The 21,658-nt window shown below is 34.7% G+C and overlaps 1 protein-coding gene across 3 annotated transcripts in view; it reads right to left on the reverse strand.

Annotated features, from left to right (window-relative positions):
• LOC147063844 (uncharacterized) overlaps window positions 1-21,658 on the reverse strand; it is a 33,969-nt gene that overhangs the window by 11,756 nt on the left and 555 nt on the right. For 2 of the 3 annotated variants that reach the window (XM_085958914.1, XM_085958916.1), the window contains exons 2-8: window positions 21,481-21,606; window positions 21,035-21,160; window positions 20,589-20,714; window positions 18,874-18,952; window positions 14,730-14,944; window positions 12,688-12,870; window positions 9,945-10,070 (exon numbers count right to left, since the gene is read on the reverse strand). In XM_085958914.1, coding sequence (XP_085815040.1) covers window positions 9,945-10,070; window positions 12,688-12,870; window positions 14,730-14,944; window positions 18,874-18,952; window positions 20,589-20,714; window positions 21,035-21,160; window positions 21,481-21,606 — 981 coding nt within the window. The remainder of the gene's footprint in view (window positions 1-9,944; window positions 10,071-12,687; window positions 12,871-14,729; window positions 14,945-18,873; window positions 18,953-20,588; window positions 20,715-21,034; window positions 21,161-21,480; window positions 21,607-21,658) is intronic. The other variant, XM_085958915.1, reaches the window with a different exon arrangement.

Below are 21,658 nucleotides of genomic sequence, written 5' to 3' on the forward strand. Positions count from 1 at the left end.
GAAAGCCTCGCCGAGAAGGTCTCCGGTACTAACTTTTACTTTTTATTTGGGAAATCAGGGGGTAAATTAAAACAATAGTTACTTTCAATTATTAGGCGTACCTATATGATCATACTTTATGGCTGCCTGCCATACTCACGATTTCAACATATAAAGTTACGGATGTAATTAATGTGGGCCAAGACCATTTCTAGGGTTGGCATCATGACTTTTCGTGTAAAACAGTGTCTCAGGTAGACGACTCAGAAAAAAACTGTGTGCCTCATTTAGTGGATACCCACTTCCACGTACCACCCAGTTTCTGTATTCTTCATGCACGCACCGCAAGAAATATCTTAAAAAATGCCGCATGCATATTGAAGATAATAAAAAATGACATTTAATGACAATTAGAGTTTGAACCATCTTGCTAGATTTTACATTCACTTAGTCGCACTTAGCAATAAACACCACCTAGAGTATATAATTATTTATTTAGCTCGACCTAGTCAAAGGTGTATCGACTGCATTTTAAATGGTTTCGTCGTGGACCACTGTCTCTTTCTGTAAATTCACTACCTACTAATATGACGAACATTTTATTATAAAATTAATACAATCGCAGATGTGGCCGCCAGAGAACTTTGACTTGACTTTTGTTTCACATCAAATAACGTTTATTAATTATTCGACTGCGTCTTTTACAATTTAAATAATTCGCGTTCACATCCAATTGAGCGAGTTACACCAATGGATTATTCTTTTGTCCATTAGGGAGGTTTTGAATTATTTAAGGTAAACGCATAACTCCGGATTTAAAATACCTAACACCTATTTCTTCGTCAGAGCTCAATTATAATAGGTGGTCAATAATTTTCCGTGAATCATTTATAGATATACCAAATATTTCTAAGTAACAAAGTTACGAGTGTTGTTTTCTTCAGCTTATGCTACAGGACTATTTTGACTTATGACTAAACTCGAATCAAAAAGTGATAACTATGTCGTATCGCATTCAGACAGCTATTTATCCCAGGAGGGAATGGGACGATTTGACACCGCGAACTGGCCTCCGCCGATTGACCTCCGGTAATTGGCCGCCGGTACAATCGGACGCCGACCCAATTGGCCTCCGGGACGATCGGACGCCGGTAAAATCGGGCGCCGGCCCAATTTGACACCGGCCCAACTGGCCGCCGGGAGATTGGACGCCGCACGGCTGAATAAAATGCGCAAAGGAAAAGACCTACGTAACGACTTGGTAGAGAAAGTAGACGCGACACTTTAATATGCTTCTATCTACTTAGTGGTTGTACCTAATATATTTTGCGCTTAACGTATTTTTATTATGATTAATAATAATTATTACGTATGCTTTATGCTGTTTATAAAAAGAAAAGAATTCTTTCCTCGTCAGAACTTGAAGATGTGCACAATTAAGTGGTTTATTGTGTTAACCTACCTATTCATATTTCAGCGTTTTTTTCGATTTCATGTTATTATAATTGAACTTTATATGTGTACATAATCCGTGAATAAGTATTTTGAAGATTATGAAATTATAAACAATATAAGTAGGTAAACTACTTGAAAGGTACCTACATATTACATTATATATTATATTGACAAAGCGAATTTGTAACTTTATTGGAAGTTTTAGTGATTTAAACACGATTTTGAATACTGGATAAGTCAATCCTCCCAAGTAATCGTTTTATACCTTATCATATTATAGGTTACCCAGTTTGGAGGTATCCATAATTTTACAAATAACATGTTTTTATTTGATGTAAAGTTAAAAATCCATACCTACCCAATAATTAGTTAATGGATACCTACAGTTTTTTTAAATTGTTTTATTTATAAAAAAATTGACAATTAGGTACCTTTTTATTGTTAAAGGTTTTCAAATTAACTCTCGCATAGAATTCTTAAATCATTGGTTTTGTATGGCAATTAATTATATAATATAATTCATATTATTTATTGTATCGAATACCTCATAAGTAATGTATTTATATTCTTATAAATATATAGGTTATTAAGTAATAGGCCTACTTGGAGTTATACAAAAACTATCGGACGTATTGAGATATTTTGTAGTTGTGAAAGAGTCCATTATAATATGCAATTGGATTTCTACAACCATAATCCTGTATATTTTTTAAATACGGTTATCACCACCTTTAAATGATTGTATTTCTGAGGCCTTTCCTTGTTCATTACATTAGAATCTACTAAATAAATAATATCTATACCTCAGAGGCAGACGGCGGCAACTGCCATATTCTCAATTTTTTTCAAAGAGCAAAAAAATAATTTATATTTTTGATGAATGCCTATAACTAATAAGAACTAAAAACATAAACAAAAGGCGATCATCTTTTCGGTAAATTTAATTCATTAAAGCACTGTTAGAATATTTAAAAAAATTAAACGTTTAATTAAATTTAGAATATAAACTAAATTATTATTAAAATAAGCAGTAATGATTAGCATCATATTGCCTCTTACGCGAAAATAGCCCATCATTCCGACACATTGTCTTGATCCCAAAGTCAACCGACAAGAACTTGGCAATCATTTAGTTGGATAGTCACGAAGATTGACTGTAGGACATTTTCAGGAGATCAACCACATCATACGCACGTTGATTGCTGGCAAGGCCCCGGGCCCGGACTGCATTGACAATCTACTTGTCAAACGCACATGGGCCATCGCCGCGCCAGAGATTACAGCCCTCTTCAGTGACTGCATCAGAAGCGGCACGTTCCCCGACTGCTGGAAGAGGGGCTTACTTAAGGTAATCCCCAAAGCTGGCAGCCGAGAACCGTCTAGCCCCAAAGCCTACCGCCCTCTAACACTCTTGCCCGCTCTGGGTAAAGTGCTGGAGAAGCTACTGTGCCACAGGATTGAAGCCCACCTGGAGACACACTCGCCGCTTTCCGATAAGCAATTTGGATTCAGAAGAGGCAAATCAACAGTCGACGCCATAAGGAACGTGATTGCCATTGCTGAAAATTCTCGCCGTAAATACGTCCTAGGAGTTTTCCTGGACATTGCAGGTGCGTTTGATAGTGCGTCCTGGCCTCTTATACTTCAAAAGCTCCGGCTGAAGAGACTACCAGGAAATTTGTTCGCGTCAATTCAAAGTTACTTCACCAATAGATCGATCGAGTTTCGAGTTGGATCAACCATAATAGAGAGGAACACCAGCATGGGGTGTCCCCAGGGCTCAGTCCTCGGGCCCCTTCTCTGGAACGTACTCTTCGACGATCTCCTTAGAATTCCGCTTCCAACCGACTGTACTGTCATTGCCTACGCAGACGATGCGCTGCTGCTGGTCGAGGCCGACAGCAGGGCGAAGATTGAGAGCACCGTTGGCGAGGCGAGGCGAGGCATCAATTGAGGCTTGGGGTAGATTAACTAGACTATCATTCGCACCTTCCAAGACAGAAGCCATTGTCCTCAAAGGACCGAGACGACTTAGCTGTTCGAGACTACCCACAGTCCGATTCGGTGACACGAGAGTGAAAGTGTCGAAGATCGTAACCTATCTAGGCGTCAAAATGGACACAATGTTAAATTTCCTACACCATGCCGAAACCCAAGTCCATAAGGCTGGGGTGGCCTTTCAGAGGATTGGCCGCATGGCTGGTGAAGGATGGGGCTTAAAAGTAAGGGCGCTCAAGATCGCCTACGGCGCCATTTTTATGGGAATCGCGGCTTATGCCGCCAGTGCTTGGTGCCCGCGGATTCCCAAAAGTGTCAAACTTAGAATCTCTCTTTTAAGAGGACAGCGCATCGCGCTTCTGTCCATTACCAAGGCCTACCGTACTACCTCAACTGACGCGCTCCCGGTCCTGGCCGGCATTCTCCCACTTGACCTGCATATTCAGGTCAGCGGCGCTTCAATATTGCTCCTCAGGGGCGAGGAGGCCGACGTTGGTGATTTTCACCTCGTCCCCCCCCCTCGGCTAGCTGGCGAAGGAGTAGCATTATTGAGGCGCAGAATTAGACTCATGTCGCTCAATGCGGCCATTAAGACCTGGCAGCGAAAGTGGGACGAATCGACCAAGGGCCGGCACACATATACGTTTTTTCCAGACATACAGTGGCGAATGGAGATAACCAAATATCTGACTCCAGACCATTACACCAGTCAATTTGTGACTGGTCATGGTGGATTCGCTGGCAAGCTCTTCGAGCTTGGACTTGCAAGCCGTCCGACATGTCCATGCGGAGGGGAAATACAAGATGCCAACCACATCTTATGGGAGTGTCTGAGTATGTGCTCCGAACGGGAGGAAATGCTCAGGTCGGTCCAACCAGCTGTTGGACCCATCGGCCCATCCGACCTGGTTGCTACTAAGGCCAATTATCTTGCTTTCAAAAAATTTTCGGCGTCTTACTACGGGCGTGAAGATCTCTTCACATAAATTTTGCTGCCTGTATGATTAGCTTCGTTCTTTAATTTAAAAAAACAAGTAGGTTCATTTTCTTTTTAGTAATTTCCATGTGCTTTTTCTCTCCCTGGCACTTTGCATTAGAGTAAACTCAGTAAACTCAGTCAGAGCTCACTTTGAGCGTAGCAATCCAAGTCTTGGGCATCTTCTCCCAGGACACTCCCAGGCCAATTCTTAGATGCTTCACATCACCAATTGACGGGTCCCGTGATACTCTCGATTAAGACCGAGGGTGGTACGGGGCGGGTTTGGTGGAGGGACTTTAACTTCAATGTAGGACATTTTTATCAATTATTAAAAATGGTTTCATCTTAATTATTCTGTCAAAAACTCATTTCTGAAAAAAATGGAGTTGCATTAATCTGCTTCCGAATAACAGGAATAACGTTGTGGAATTTATATTCAATCGTGAATTTATCATAAATGTCACAAATTTATATAAGTAATATTACACTGACACTGCCACAATGATCAAAGAAAATGTCTATGACGAGGATTATACATTTTTTTATTTTACCATTTTTAGTTGTTATGAAAATCTGCCCCGAAAATATACTCCGATATTATGGTCTATGTATACAAAGGTAAATAATCATTAGGTATTTTTTAAACATCTCAAAATACTATTCCTAAGTAGATAATGCAAAAGTAAAAAGCATTAACCCTACAGAATGCACCTACGCGAGATAATTTTTCATGGCACGCGAATGTTTTATTTTAAAAAGAGATAAAAACAGTATAATATACAAGAAAGTTTTGCAAATAAATTAATGTTCCTATAAGTAAGTATATAATATTAAAAAATGATAACGACAGTGCAATGCGTGTTTTCTTCGGTGTTTAATATTATTTTTACCAATCGACGAAAGTCAGGCAAAAATGACAGATTAAAAATAAAAATATTCAACCAACAATGATGACAACTTGATGAAATTTATCGGCAGTCATTCAAATATAAACAGCAGCTTATTATTTTACCTCAAACACAATCGCTAAAAACGGAAAACCGCTCAGCGATAGGGAATATTATAATAATATGAAAGAAGCGTTGCTAAAATGCTTATACGATCTCCTTGAAATTTTGAAAACAAGGAAAAAATTATTCAACAAATAAAAGATTAGCTTTCGGCTAGAAACATGGTGAAAATATAATTCGAGAACTTAATTATAATCTTTAAACTTTTTCAATAGCATTCTTAAAAAAGTAGTTTTCATCTTTTTCTCATGAAAAACTGCTCGGTGTGTCAGACAGTGGAAAAATTATAATAGGGAAATTTTGGCCGGCGTACGTAAAAAGGTTCGCCAACCCTGATCGAGATAATACTATTAAACCTATTTTTCTCCAAAAAAGGGGTTTTCAAACTGTGTTCACTCCTATAATTCTGTTTAATATACCTAATATTTCTTTTATTGTGTTAACTGTCAATTCATGGTAGAAATGAATTGAGTCGCTTAGAATCATAACTCACATATTCCAAAAATCAAGTTTTGAGATAATCGCTAAAAACCAACAGAGCACTATTTTTTGTAATTAGAAGAACAGTATTGAACTCCCTTGAATATTAATGAGTGAGAGAGTCGAATAACTTTTTTTTTTTTTTAATATATATACCTAATACTCCTAACTTCCAGACATACAGCTTACTATGAGAAATAGAGCTCTCCGATTGATTAGGAAGGCGTTGGTGACAAAACTCTATTCTTTGAAATATGTGAGATATTACACCAACAATGAACTTTGTCAACGATTTTCACATGGTTTAAACTGACTTTTAATACTCAACTATTTTTCGGTATATAGATTAATTTATTTAAAATCACTTGGCATATTTAACTAAAAAACGACAAAATTGCAATATGTGAGTTATGACTTCAAGCGACTCAATTGTATTATTGATTTAATTTAATAAATCGCAATTTTTTATCGTACTGACTAGACTAGCCACTGGGTGGACGAAACCGGTCGCAGTTATAAAGGTTCATCTGATTGGGTCATCGATATATTTAATATACATATTAAATTCTGTTGATTTCTACATATTAAGTCATAATTTGTGTTATGCTAATAATTATTTAATTTATAAATACGTGCTGCAATATAATCAGTTAATGTCGATTTAATGATTTATTTTCTTCCAAACTCAATAATTACCCAGTATAACCTAACTAAAAAAATATGACATCCAACAGGATTCGTGCCCAGACGCGTTATTGGCAGTCGGCTTTTGTATTTTAAATCAAAGTAGGTATTGATTTATCGATTTCGGGATCACTCCAGTGTTTTATATTATATTTTGCTGATATTTTTGTTTGGCTAGGTATAATGAATCTGGACAAATCCACTGGATGGCCCTGCCCTTAGACTATTAGCCGATGAGTTAGATATTTTTCGAAATTCTTGTCTTATTAAAAATATTTTAACGCTATTATAATATTTTGTATGATTCTCATGAAAATGACCAATAATTTTTAACCCCTGACTAATAATGTAGTTAGATTAGACTATTTTTAAATACCTGGGGCCTTAGCGCGTACCCAGGTATTTCCACAGGTAAATTAAAAATAATTCCCTTTCACAAACATCGGCTTCCTAGTGATTTATATAATAGGTATTATATATTTCGACGTAGTTACACAAAAAAATACAACTCGTAAAAAATAAATAAAATAAAATCGAGTTGGCTTGAAAAACAGCCTTGGTCAGGTGACAGGTGGTGGTATTGACTTTTGTTGTCAAAGAGGAAATATAATTATTAATTAGTTTACACTGTTACTTATTACTATTTTGTTATACTATTTTTGTTATATTAGGTATACGTATTCATATTCCGACAGTGAATTTTGACCTTTTTGAAATTTTCATTTTTTGTGACATTTTCTTCAGAAATAAATATTTATCTTCTTCTTCTTACTGTGCCATCCCCTAGCGGAGGTCGGACACCATCAAGGTAATATTAGCTTTGTCGTCTGCTACGTGGAATAGTTCAGTGGAGCTGCACTCGTACTAATCACGGAGGTTTTTAAGGCACAAAATGCGGCGCCGTCCTCTGCTACGCTTACCATTAATCTTTCCTTGAATGACAAGTTGGGGAATACTGTACTTTTGTCCTTTCATAATGTAGCCGAGGTATTGTAGTTTCCTGGTTTCGATACTACGTAGAACTTCGTGGTCCTTCCCTATTCGAGTAAGAACTTCAACATTTGTCATTCGGTCAGTCCAAGAAATTTTGAGGATGCTTCTATACAGCCACATCTCTTAGTATAGCGTCTATAATAATGTTTATAATAATGTATTAATGTTAGCTATACTATCCATCTTTCAACAAAAATATGTATTGACACATTTAAATTAAAGGTGAAATTTTTAACATATGAACATTTCGACTTAAATTAAAATCTACTTCACTCTAATCCAGTTATTTTTAAAATAATGTAAAAAAATATACCACACTATGAAAAAATATTCATTTACCTATGCACCATGCTGAATTTTTTAAGTCAACTTTTCTTGAAAGTCATCTAATGTGAGTTAGCGCGTTTTTTATTAAATACGTTTGGTAATAAAAATGGAATAAGCAATTTTAAGTCGAAGATACCTACTGCCTATTTCAAACGATGGTGTATTAATAATAATATACACCTACATACAAATCCGCTTTGTCAACATAATATATAATAAAGTAGGTACTGAATACGGTATAGTTTGCTAATTATTATAGACTTATTTTATTTATTACGTATACGGCTTGATTAATATAAATTGCACCTAATTATTAAAGATTGATTGACCAACACATTTTAAACAATAATATAATATAAAAATTAGGTATGTGGGTATTTATTATATACTTATTTACGGATTATGTACACATATAAAGTTCAATTATAATAACATGAAATCGAAAAAAACGCTGAAAGATATTATTTTAACCAACCAATTCATTATAAATATTTGTTTTTTTTTTATATGAATAGGTAGGTTAACACAATAAACCACTTAATTGTGCACATCTTCAAGTTCTGACGAGGAAAGAATTCTTTTCTTTTTATAAACAGCATAAAGCATAAGTAATAATTAATATTAATCATAATAAAAATACGTTAAGCGCAAAATATATTAGGTACAACCACTAAGTAGATAGAAGCATATTAAAGTGTCGCGTCTACTTTCTCTACCAAGTCGTTACGTAGGTCTTTTCCTTTGCGCATTTTATTCAGCCGTGCGGCGTCCAATCTCCCGGCGGCCAGTTGGGCCGGTGTCAAATTGGGCCGGCGCCCGATTGTACCGGCGTCCGATCGTCCCGGAGGCCAATTGGGTCGGCGTCCGATTGTACCGGCGGCCAATTACCGGAGGCCAATTGGCGGAGCCAGTTCGCGGTGCCAAATCGTCCTAGACCCATCCCAGGATGTGAACCGTAAGAAGTGATGTATTTTAATACGGCCAATTATGACCGTGTTAGGGCTTAGACACACGACACTGAAATTTATGTGCGTCCACGCAGTTCTTACTTGATTCCAAATGCATCGGATTAAAATCTTTAATAAGATAGACAAAATTCAATTGGAGATTCTATAATAACAAAAGATAACACGGAATCTACTCCGAAAACTTATATTAGTCGAATTCCTCCCTTCATTTTATACTCTTTTAATTTTGTTTAATGTTCCACTTCAAAGCAATGCAAGCGAACCTTACTCTTATTATTATTAATTATTTAAGTAACTATCAATTTTATAAAAAAAAATATTAAAAGAGTACCTTATACATTTATTGCCTATACTTCGGATACATGACGTCATATCGTATTACCACACTTCCACACTTTCTAAATCAAATGGGATTAATAAATAAAGAACACTAAGCACACACTGTACCTATCAATAGCGTCACAATGAAAATTTTATAAACTTCAATAGCTAATAACTGCTATCTCATTTTTATTCCTTCATTCCATGTTGTTACAAAAATATTCTTTCTCGTAAAATTTTCATTATTTCAATATTAACAATGACGAATTCAATATCTACCCTAAAATATTGTAGTTTTTCACGTTTAAGGATTTCAGGGTTCCGCGGACCAGTTGAGAACCACTTGTATATTGTAGGGATTTAATCTGCATGCGTGTTGGATTAACTAAAACTATGAATAAAATAAAGAAGTTGTTAGATTTCGAGGATCACGCAAATTGCACGTAGTGCTATAAATAAAATGCGATACATGTGATAGTCTTCTCGAGTTTCCTTTCGACGACAATATATTGCAAAATAGTCAAAACGTCGACCTTAATGGTTAAGGACGGTTAGGTCAAAATCTTACACAGCATGATAAGTGGATGTTAAGTTTGTGGGAAAAACACAACAATACTGGAAAGACAGTGTCGTTCTTAATGACCGCAAATACTGAGACCTAATTCGACCAATAACGATCAAAAAAGATTTCTTAATATCCATATTTTATTTTACGACAATGTAAGTTAAATGTACATATTTTGTTAGTACCTGTCTGAAGTAACATAAGGCCAAATTGATTTTGGTGTCGGCGACTTTTGGATCGTCTGGTCCCAATTCCATTTCGTAGCTAACAAGCAGTTGTCGATAGTGGAGTTCCGGCTCTTCATATTTAACCTGAAAGATGTTTGAAACATTTTTATTATATTAATTGTACCATTTTTTGAATACCTTCATTAAATGTGAATGAATGGACTTAAACCATTAAAAAATACAGATATAATGGCAAAATATTTAATTTTTTTATTATTTAACACAAATTTACCAAACTTGAGAATCTATCATTCCGACACAATGAACATAGTTTGAAAAGACATCAAATATATCTTCATCGGCCATGTCCGTCCCTTAAATGTACCATATGGACACTACGACACCTCCAAGAATCCCTATCACTCGCCAGTATTCTTCCGTCATACATATTATTATGTATCAGACCTAGGGGAAGCAGGTTAAATGAAAGTATGGTGAAGCAGGCAAGTATGGTGAGGCAAGCTGGTAATCAATTTTCGGCAAAATTTCCACGTTAACATTATATTATATGCGTACGTTATAACGACCAAAGTAAATCCTCCGTGATGCCCAGCATTTTTTTATCGCGTCGCTATTTCTCGTAAGTTGTCGGCTATATTGTTGGCCTGCTTCATTCAGTTGTATGAGAAAGCCGATTACTTTCCCCCTCTTTTTATTTAATACCTCTATGTATCAGACGCACACAAAAAAATCGACGCAATGTCAATTGTCGCCGCCTCCTAAATATGGACGACTATCTTAGGAACTGACACTTCCAAGCATGGTTCTGCATCGCACGTTATGACATTACAAACAATAACTTTGAATTTACTTTTTTTCACCTCAAATAATATTTATTAATTCGAGTTTACATCCGATTGTACGAGTTTTAACGATCGATTATTCTTTTGTCTGTTAGGTAATATATACTGAATAAAATAAATAAAATAATAAATAAATATGCTGTATCCTATTCCGACAGTTAATTATCCTAAGATGTGAACCGTCAGGATTAATATTTTTAACACGTACCCTCATAACCGTATTGGGGCGCAGAGACACGACACTGCAATTTGCGTGCGTCGACCCAGGTCTTACTTATTTCGAAATGCATCCCATTAAAATCTTCAATAATATTATACAAAATTCAATTATAGATTCTACATAGCATAAGATAACACGAAATCTACTCCGAAAAAATATATCAGTCGAATTCCTCCCTTCATTTTATACTTTTTTAATTTAGTTAAATCTGCCACTCCGAAGCAATGCTTGCGAACCCCAGTCTTATTTTAAATTGTTATATATTCTAAGTAACTGTAAAATGTATATAAATATATTATATTAAAAGTGTACATTATCCATTACGTATTGCCTACAATTCAGATCGATGATGATATATATCGTCTTACCACACTTCCACAATGTAGATATCTAATAGGATTAACAAATAATAAAGACTGTACACAAACAGTTGCTACCTATTATTTCATCATCATGAAAATTTTAAAATTTTTAATAGATTTTATTCCTTCATGCCTTGTTGCTACAAAATGTTCCTCTCTCGTAAAACTCTCGGTATTCAAATATTAATTATGACGCTGTATCTAACCTAAATTTGAAAATGGTACCTACTGTAGTTTTTCACGTTTAAGAGTTGCGGGGTTCCGTGGACTAGTTGGGAATCGCTGCAGTTTAAATAAGGCTGGTGAATTAAGATGTATTATAATATAATAAAATCGCACATGCTTGTTCACATACTTGTTCGCTAAAGGGAATCAGCAGCGGGCATTGTACTACAGTCGATCAGTTTTCACAAATAATTTTCTTTAGATATCAAATTATATCTTTAGGTACAATTTGATTTGATTTGATATTTTTCTCATTGGAATGACTTGTACAATATTTAATGATCATTGCAGAAATGTCAACAACAGTTGAAAGTTTTCGCAATTTTGTTCAGATTAGTTGTCAAATGTTTTTTTTTATATGTTATTAATCCATCATAAAATACATATTATATAATGGCAAATAATATAGAATAATAAACTATTTTTTTTATTATTCAACAAATAATGAATTTCACCAAAAGTTAGAATTGCAATATTTAGTTTATTAATAAATAAAAACAGTTTCCATAATTAATATACTTCATTATAAACACGTTATTTTATTGTCATTTTACTTTACCTACCTATTATGAAACATTGCGTTTTACTGAGAACGACCATTCCACCCACACCGTGTATGTGTATGTTAAAATATATATACCAACTAGAATAATAGAAATTTCGTAGAGTATACATAATAATAATATATCTGTATATTTAGAGAAGAAGAGAGAAAACTATAAGGTTAAAGGTAGTTTAAAACATGGCTTGCTCCTACAATAATTTCACTAAAACCAGTTACACTATCTTTTTTCTTAACAGGGCAAAGTGTCGGTTGTGGAGATTTACGAGGTTCATCGTATTCTCCGGTTTAGCGTCGTATAACAAATTAATTATTGGCTTCTGAAAATATGTACCATTGACTTGCAAACTGTGATTTTAAATTAGGTATTTGATGGACTACTAGTTTACACAAAAAAATCGTATTCTTCAGGCTTGTGCCGGTCGTTTTCTCTGTCTTTGAATGCGGATTTCACTAATGCAAATACCTCATCAGTCACTGATATGTATTTTTTATCTCGACGTATGTTTAGATATTCTGTTGTCCTTACGTTTGCGCTGGGCTGCAGTTGCAAATCATTCATCAGTGGCTCTAGAAGAGGCCCATTCTGAAGAAGTTTCTCATCAGGTGATTCTTCGGGAGGATCTTCACTCGTTTGTTGATTGTTTAATTTGCTTGACACACCTTCCCTCTCCATCGAAACATCATCACTTACACAGCCTGAGCTAATACCCTAAAACAAAAACATGTCAGTATTAAATTATTTTTATTTAAAGCAAATTAGATGTCATAATAATATATTCTATACGGAGACTGCAATGTCAACCTTTTCTATAAATTACGATTGTTAACATAAATTGTTTCACTTGGTAATATAATTGGAAGGGTGAATAAAAAATTCTATGATTTATTTATTTTTAGTGTGAGCTTGAAAGTGGGCAAGTTTCCCACATTTTTCCTGCCATTCTTGATAGTATTGACTTGTGTGTCTCTGATAATTATCTTAGAAATCGGGGGCATTCGGTGTTTGTTCTCCCAAGGTGCTTAACTAGCCTGCCACTAGTAATGCCAGTTGGTAGGAAAACAACTATGTTTAATCAAATCTCTTCAGATATTGATATATTCCACTTATGTAAGTGTGAGTTAGGTGGACGTTGTTGTATAATTTATTAAGATAGGGTCTATCAATTTAGTTCACTCGATGTGCTTCCATGAACTTTTATTTTTATTATTTTATTATTCACTCATCTTTTATTTTTATTTCAATATTGTTGACATTTCTCATGTTATAAGTTAAATAAATAAATTTGAATTTTGATAAAAACGATTGGAATTTCCTAATCCTTAATTCAATAATTATTTACAAAAGTACAATCAGATATGCAAGCTATTACTTTTATTTCTGTATATTATGTCGGATACTCAGAAGCCAAGACCGCAATTCAGATGGGGGGGGGTTTGAAAAGCAGGGGATTCGCAAAAGAGTTAGAAAGACCAATGCTTAATTATTTACCTGCGACTTCTCATGTACTAAAACTGTTTGCAGGACACCAGGAACGTACTTAAATGAAGACAAAGAGTATTCAAGAGCGAGAAAAACGGGGTTCATAAAATCTAGCAGGTGCCATTGATTTCGACATTAATTTCTCCCCCATACCTATTAATACATACTCATATCCCATATTTGTTAATACATAATACGTACTAATAGTTTCTCATAGCTTCTACCGTAGACTCCCGCACTTTTCCAGTTACATTTATCATGCCCAGAGACTCCACACTTTCAGTCTAGCGATAAACATCTGGCTTGCAGGCATAACTAAGGGTGTTCACATACGTGTTATTGCGAACTGTCGCATCTACAAGTGGCTATCGAAAGCGCATTGCATAACAGTCGGTAGCGTCAATTTGTGTAATCACGTTGGTTTGTCTTTTCGACATGCTGCATCAGAATATTAAAGCAAGCATCGGATGCCCCAGATATTTGCACCACTTTATGAGTGCCACGGGTTTTCAAGTGGCCACAGTTTTTACGACAGTTATTCGGGCGATGAACATAATCCAATGTAAATCAGACTCTAAAGCAATGATACTCAACCTTTTTTTTCTTCGGGCCAAATACATATATTTGTAAAGTAACGCGGGCCGCATCACTACTGGTGTGATGAAAAAATCATGAAACTCCCCCTTTTTTACAAAACATTTTTTAGATTTTAAAAATTATGCGTGTTTTTTAAATTAATCGTGTGCAATAGCAACACTCTTATACCAGATCTGATGTGGACCATAATGACAATCCTCTTCGGGTGTCACTATCTGTTCGTCAAAGTTGAAACGAATCTCAAGATATACGAAATTCCTGATAATAAATGTGTTTCGGGCCGCACATAAAAGCTTAAAGGGCTGCAGGTTGAGTATAGCTGCTCTAGAGTGAATTTAAACTTTATCACACCTGTTCTAATACCCTATAGGGTCATAGGTAGAATTTCTTCAAAACATTTGCCACAATTTTGCATAAATGATTTATGAAATCATTACCCACCAAACAACATGAAAAAAGGGTATTAATTACAAGGTGAAAGGTGAACTAACCACCTTCCTTTGACTTCTGAGCAGAAAGCTCTCGATGGTTTCCGCCGCTATAAGCTTTCCTTGGCGGCGGTACAGAAGCCCCAGGCTCAGGCTTGCCGAGATGGTGGGGGTATCCACTTTGATCGCCTTATGCCATCCGCCATACTCACTGCCCTTCTGCAGATGCTTGTTTTCTTCCCGCTCCTCCGCCACTTGCCAAATCGACTTGTTGTCACCTGTCACATCAATGTTATAGTATAACAGTGGCGCACCCAGGAATTATTATTGGGGGGGGGCCCAAGAAGGAGAATGTAAATTAGTCCCATAGGCTCTTTTTCTTCTTCATATAAATATTTTTACATATTTTCACAATACATGGCGATATACATAGGGACATTTTCAACTAGTTGAAAATGTTCCTCTGAGGCGGACGAAACCGGTCCTAATCTATTTAATAAAAGTGGAATAAGTACTAAAAAAAATTACGTTTTATTAAATTAAAACAACAATACAATATTTATTCCGAATTCCACCGAAAAAAATGTTCTTTCGATTTACACCACCACCGTAGTGGGTGTAGTCGTTCTTTTCGCAGAATGTTGCAGATTTTTGGTATTTTAATATTTAGGTTCCAACATATTATTGTTGTTTTTATTTAATAAAACGCAATTTTTTATAGTACTTATTCCACTTTTAATTAATATATTAGGACCGGTTTCGTCCGCCTCAGTGGGACATTTTCAACTGAATACATTTTTTTTTATTTTAAAACAATATTTATCAAACAAAATTCAAAGCGGTAGAAATAATATAACAATAGGTACATAATAATTATCCGTCCAATAATACCTTCCCAATAACAGACTAATTTAAAACTAATGAGGTTGGACATTAATATTTCATACTACGTCAGAGGCATTAAACAAATTATTTAAAATATTAACAAACCACAAAATATGAAACAATCTACACTTACAATAACATTAATATCAACAAATAATTCTAATTAGTCAAAATTAACAATATTTTTTTTTTTTTTTTATAAAAAATAAAATAAAATTATCAATTGAAGTGAGATGAAATAAAAAACAAATACAACCAAAATATGAGTCAGAATTCAATAAAAATAATAAATAATGTACAATATATAAAGTTATGTTATGACAATCCCAAATATTAAATAGGGTACAATAATGGAGAAGACACAAAATATAATTGATCATTTAACAAATTAGAATTTGGCAAAAATTTATACCTATTAATTTCTAGGATTTCCTGTTTATCCAATTTTATAGATTTCGCATTCAAATGCAGGATTTTAAAATTTTTACTGATATTAAAAGAGTGATTATTTAAACTTAAATGATTTCCAAAAGCTGAAGATTCATTACCATTTTTGGCACAGGCTAAATGCTCTTTGATCCTAGTATTAAAGGATCGTCCCGTTTGTCCAACATATTTGGCATCACAAGAGTCACAACTTAATAGATAAATTCCACTTTGGTTAAGTTTATCTAATCTATCTTTAGTATTCACCAGTATATCCAACATATTAATTGAAAATGGACAAAAAAAGTATTATTGCCTTTAAATTATACACAACCTACTCAATACAACACAGCCTTATATCTCGTTTATCGGTCTTTTGTCTATTGCACTCGGTGTACCTACACCATGGCCCCCACATCCTGAAACGGACCCTCAGGCTAGGGCAGTGGTCGGCAAACTGCGGCTCTTTGGCCCTTTGAGTGCGGCTCTGCCACAGATGCTCTCTGTCATATTTGACATGACTACAAAGAAGAAGCAAAGAAAATGGAAGAGGATAACCGTAAATGTAATGTTGAGTAGACCGAGACTTCGCGTTTATTCAAAACTTAAATGGCTTCCCGACCTGTATTTATGTGTCGGGAAAAATTGACGCATTCAAATAATTTAGAGAGATACTACAACTAAAAACTCGTAATTTTGCGCTAAATATTCTGTCGATGATGCAAGGAAGAAAGCAGCTGAGGAGAAGAGTCAAGAAAAATAAAGTTCTGTATTTAATTAGGTACTGAATAAAATCTTTCAACAATGTTAATATTGCAAGTTTTGTGGTTAGTAAAAAGATTTCCAAGAGAGGAAATCAAGAGTAAATTGAGAAATCGATTTATTGATGAGAACCTGGAATCGTGCTTAAAATTAAATCAACAACATACGAACCTGACTTACCCAAACTTTACAAGGAGATGCAAGGCCATTATTCACATTGAAATTGTCAGTCATTATCATGATTCAATTGTATGGATACCTTACTTACAATTTAATTTTTATTAATAAATAAGATCATTATTACGTATGATATTCAGTTTTATTCAGTGTACCTACCTATAATTTAATTAGGACTTTTACTAAACTACCTACGTATATAATTTAAGTTTAAGAAATTTGGCTCTCAAAAGAAATCTCAATCGTTGTACTGTTGATATTTGGCTCTATTGGCACTGGGCTAGGGTATTTGACGGGCCCCCTATCCACCGCTTAGATTAAAGGCAGTGTGAAACACTACATTAACGTTTTTCAAATTGTGTTTTAGTTCAAATTGAGGGTACTTATACAGTGAATTATTGGCGATTTTCAGTACGTCATATACTTTAATAATGGAGCTATCGACACATAATAATCAGAAAATATATTGGACATTTATATAAATTAAAATGTTGATAGTCATGAAGTATAATAGCGACTTTTTTTACTATTAAAGCTAATTTATGATATGTGTTTTTGACTTTTACTAAACTACCTACGTATATAATTTAAGTTTAAGAAATTTGGCTCTCAAAAGAAATCTCAATCGTTGTACTGTTGATATTTGGCTCTATTTGGCACTGGGCTAGGGTATTTGACGGGCCCCCTATCCACCGCTTAGATTAAAGGCAGTGTGAAACACTACATTAACGTTTTTCAAATTGTGTTTTAGTTCAAATTGAGGGTACTTATACAGTGAATTATTGGCGATTTTCAGTACGTCATATACTTTAATAATGGAGCTATCGACACATAATATTCAGAAAATATATTGGACATTTATATAAATTAAAATGTTGATAGTCATGAAGTATAATAGCGACTTTTTTTACTATTAAAGCTAATTTATGATATGTGTTTATCTCACTTATCTGGTCAACCCGACACGCCGGGCCCCCCACAGCCCGGGCCCCCAGGCTAGACCTGTCAACCCTCCCCAGCCATGACCTATACCACTCCGGAATTCGGGTGGACACCGAGAATTTCATTAGGGAACGGGTTTCTAAAAAAACCTGACATTAGTGTTTCGAAATTTTTGTATTAGAAATTAAAATCTAAGAAATATTACTAAAAAGGGTACTGGAGAATTACAAATCATTTTTTGCCGTGTTGTTTGTCTAAGCCCAAGGTATAGTTTATTGGCTTTCGATTTCAATATGTAAAATCATTCTGATGATTTTCATATTTTGGGGGGGGCCAAGGCCCCCTGCCCCCCCCCCCTGGGTGCGCTACTGTAGTATAATATTGTATCAAGTATGGTTACATGTTACAGCCATCTATTTCCGGTACAACAGTTCACAGTGAACTGTGATATGACTAACTGTATAAGAGTATGTACGCATTTCCGGAGAAGAACAATAAAATTATTATAATTTAGGATTTTTTACAAGATGACTCGTTAAATTCAACTTGATTATAATATTTAGTTGGAAGCATTCCATGACCTCAGAAACACTCCATCAATAATAAAGATTCATTAACCGAATGGCTCAATATGATTTCAAATATATATTATAAAATGCCAACATTATAAAATTAAATCTTTCAAATGAATCTAAACAACGTTTTGGCTTACTATCTTTTGGCTGGATAAATAAAAAAACCAAACATTTTCTAACGTTATAAGAGGGCAAATTTACATTCCAATTCCATATTCCAATTTCAAATTTCATGACACGCGGGCGTGTCTTCAATGTATGTTTCGACATCATGTAATATGATAATTTAAATAGAATTTAACTGTATAAAATTATTTAAAAATAGGTCCCATGGACACGGGACCCACTGAATTGCGTGGCCATAAGCAATATAAATCCGCCACTAACTACTGAGGCACTTGCTCGGATAGCATAATATGTATTTGATTTGTTTTCCTTACCGTCGATTGTACCGCATTCCCGTTCGTGAGCTCTGGTCAAAACTTGTTTGTATAGAATTTCCGCATCCTCGAATTTGCCCTATTGAATGAACAAATTGCATAGGTTATTGCTATTAAAAATAATTCATCTTTATTTTAAATGATTACTTACAATTAAATTTAATACAAACATGTACAGTTTATATATTTTCTAGCTTATTATAAAAAATGTTAACTATAAGGGTACTGAGTTGAATCAAAGTATGGCATTTCGATTTTTTTCTCGGAAAATCGGTTATCCGATGGAAAACCAGTGTTTTTTTTTAGAATTATTCATCACCATGTCCTTGCTTTTTCGTACAAGGTGGTTGTTAGTAATTTTGAAAAATCACAGACACCGAGGCTTTGAGAAAATCAGATAAATATTGTGTCCTCACAGGGATCGAACCCAGAACTCTCGGGTGGATGGCCAGCGCCTTACGCAATGCACCACGAGAGCCGAGTGTGCCAATTTTATTTTCGGAAAGCCTCGCCGAGAAGGTCTCCGGTACTAACGTGTTCTTTTTATTTAGGAAATCAGGGGTAAATAATTAAAACAATAGGTACTTTCAATTATTAGGCGTACCTATACGATCATACTTTATGGCTGCCCGCCACACTCACTATTTCAGCATACAAAGTTACAGATGTAATTACTGTGGGCCAAGACCATTTCTAGGGCTGGCATCATGACTTTTCGTGTAAAACAGTGTGTCAGGTTGACGAATCAGAAAAAAAACTGTGTTCCTCATTTAGTGGATACCCATCACCACGGACCACCGAGTCTCTGTATTCCTCATGAGTGCACCGCAATAAATATCCAAAAAATGCCGCATGCATATTGAAGATAATAATAAATGACATTTAATGACAATTAGCGTTTGAACCATCTAGCTAGATTTAAGATTCACTTAGTCACACTTAACACGACATAGAATATATCATTATTTTTTTTAGCTCGACCTAGTCAAAGGTGTATTCACTGCATTTTAAATGGTTTCGTTGTGGGCTACTGTATCTTTCTGTAAATTCACTACCTACCATAGGATGAACATTTTATTATAAAATTGACACAATCGCAGATATGGCCGCCAGAGAACTTTGACTTGAGTTTTTTTTTCAAATCAAACAACGTTTATTAATTAATCGACTGCATCTTTTAAAATTGAAATAATTCGTGAGACCTAACTCCAGCAATTGAGAACAAAAAAGTTTCCTAATGTCCTTATTTTATTTGACGACAGTCTAAAATCAATGTACAATAATAATTATTGTTAGTACCTCATTATAGTAAGTGTTGCCCAAACTTTTTTTGATGTCGGCGAGTTTTGGATCGTCTGTCTAGATAGAGGATTACCGCCTCTTCATATTTACTCTAAAAGATGTTTAAAATATTTGTATTATATTAAAATTGCAGATTTTTTTGAATACCTACATTAAATGATAATTCATTGCAAAATGGCCAAGACTTCGACCTAAAAATTTAAGACGTTAAGGTAAACTCTCAAGCAGACATGAAAAGTGGATATTAATTTTGTGGAAAAATCACAACAACGCTGGAAAAACAGTGTCATTCATAGATGACCGAAAATAGTGAGACCTAACTCCAGCAATTGAGAACAAAAAAGTTTCCTAATATCCTTATTTTATTTAACGACAATCTAAGATCAATGTACAATAATAATTATTGTTAGTACCTGTCTATGGTAAGTGATGCCCAAACTATGTTTGATGTCAGCGACTTTTGGATCGTCTGGTTTCAATTTCATTTCATAGATCTCAAGCGCTAGTAGATAGAGGACTACCGCCTCTTTATATTTACCCTGAAAGATGTTTAAAATATTTGTATTATATTAATTGCAGATTTTTTTGAATACCTACATTAAATGATAATTCATAGCAAAATGGCCAAGACTTCGACCTAAAAATTTAAGACGTTAAGGTAAACTCTCACGCAGACATGAAAAGTGGATATTAAGTCAGTTGGAAAATCACAACAACACTGGAAAGACAGTGTCATTCATATATGACCGCAAATAGTGAGACCTAACTCCAGCAATTGAGAACAAAAAAGTTTCCTAATATCCTTATTTTATTTGACGACAATCTAAGATCAATGTACAATAATAATAATTGTTAGTACCTGTTCATGGTAAGTGATGCCCAAACTTTTTTTGACGTCGGCGAGTTTTGGATCGTCTGGTTTCAATTTCATTTCATAGATCTCAAGCGCTTGTAGATAGAGGACTACCGCCTCTTCATATTTACCCTAAAAGATGTTTAAAATATTTGTATTATATTAATTGCAGATTTTTTTGAATACCTACATTAAATGATAATTCATTGCAAAATGGCCAAGACTTCGACCTAAAAATTTAAGACGTTAAGGTAAACTCTCACGCAGACATGAAAAGTGGATATTAATTTTGTGGGAAAATCACAACAACACTGTAAAGACAGTGTCATTCATATATGACCGCAAATAGTGAGACCTAACTCCAGCAATTGAGAACAAAAAAGTTTCCTAATATCCTTATTTTATTTGACGACAATCTAAGATCAATGTACAATAATGATTATTGTTAGTACCTGTCTATGGTAAGCGATGCCCAATCTATGTTTGATGTCGGCGAGTTTTGGATCGTCTGGTTTCAATTTCATTTCATAGATCTCAAGCGCTTGTCGTTCCTGGCTTAACGCCTCTTCATATTTACCCTAAAAGATGTTTAAAATATTTGTATTATATTAATTGCAGATTTTTTAAATA

This window comes from Rhyacophila brunnea, unplaced genomic scaffold (assembly GCF_057557595.1).
Source record: "Rhyacophila brunnea isolate RB1 unplaced genomic scaffold, BYU_Rbru_1.0 scaffold_8, whole genome shotgun sequence".
Lineage (NCBI taxonomy): Eukaryota > Metazoa > Arthropoda > Insecta > Trichoptera > Rhyacophilidae > Rhyacophila > Rhyacophila brunnea.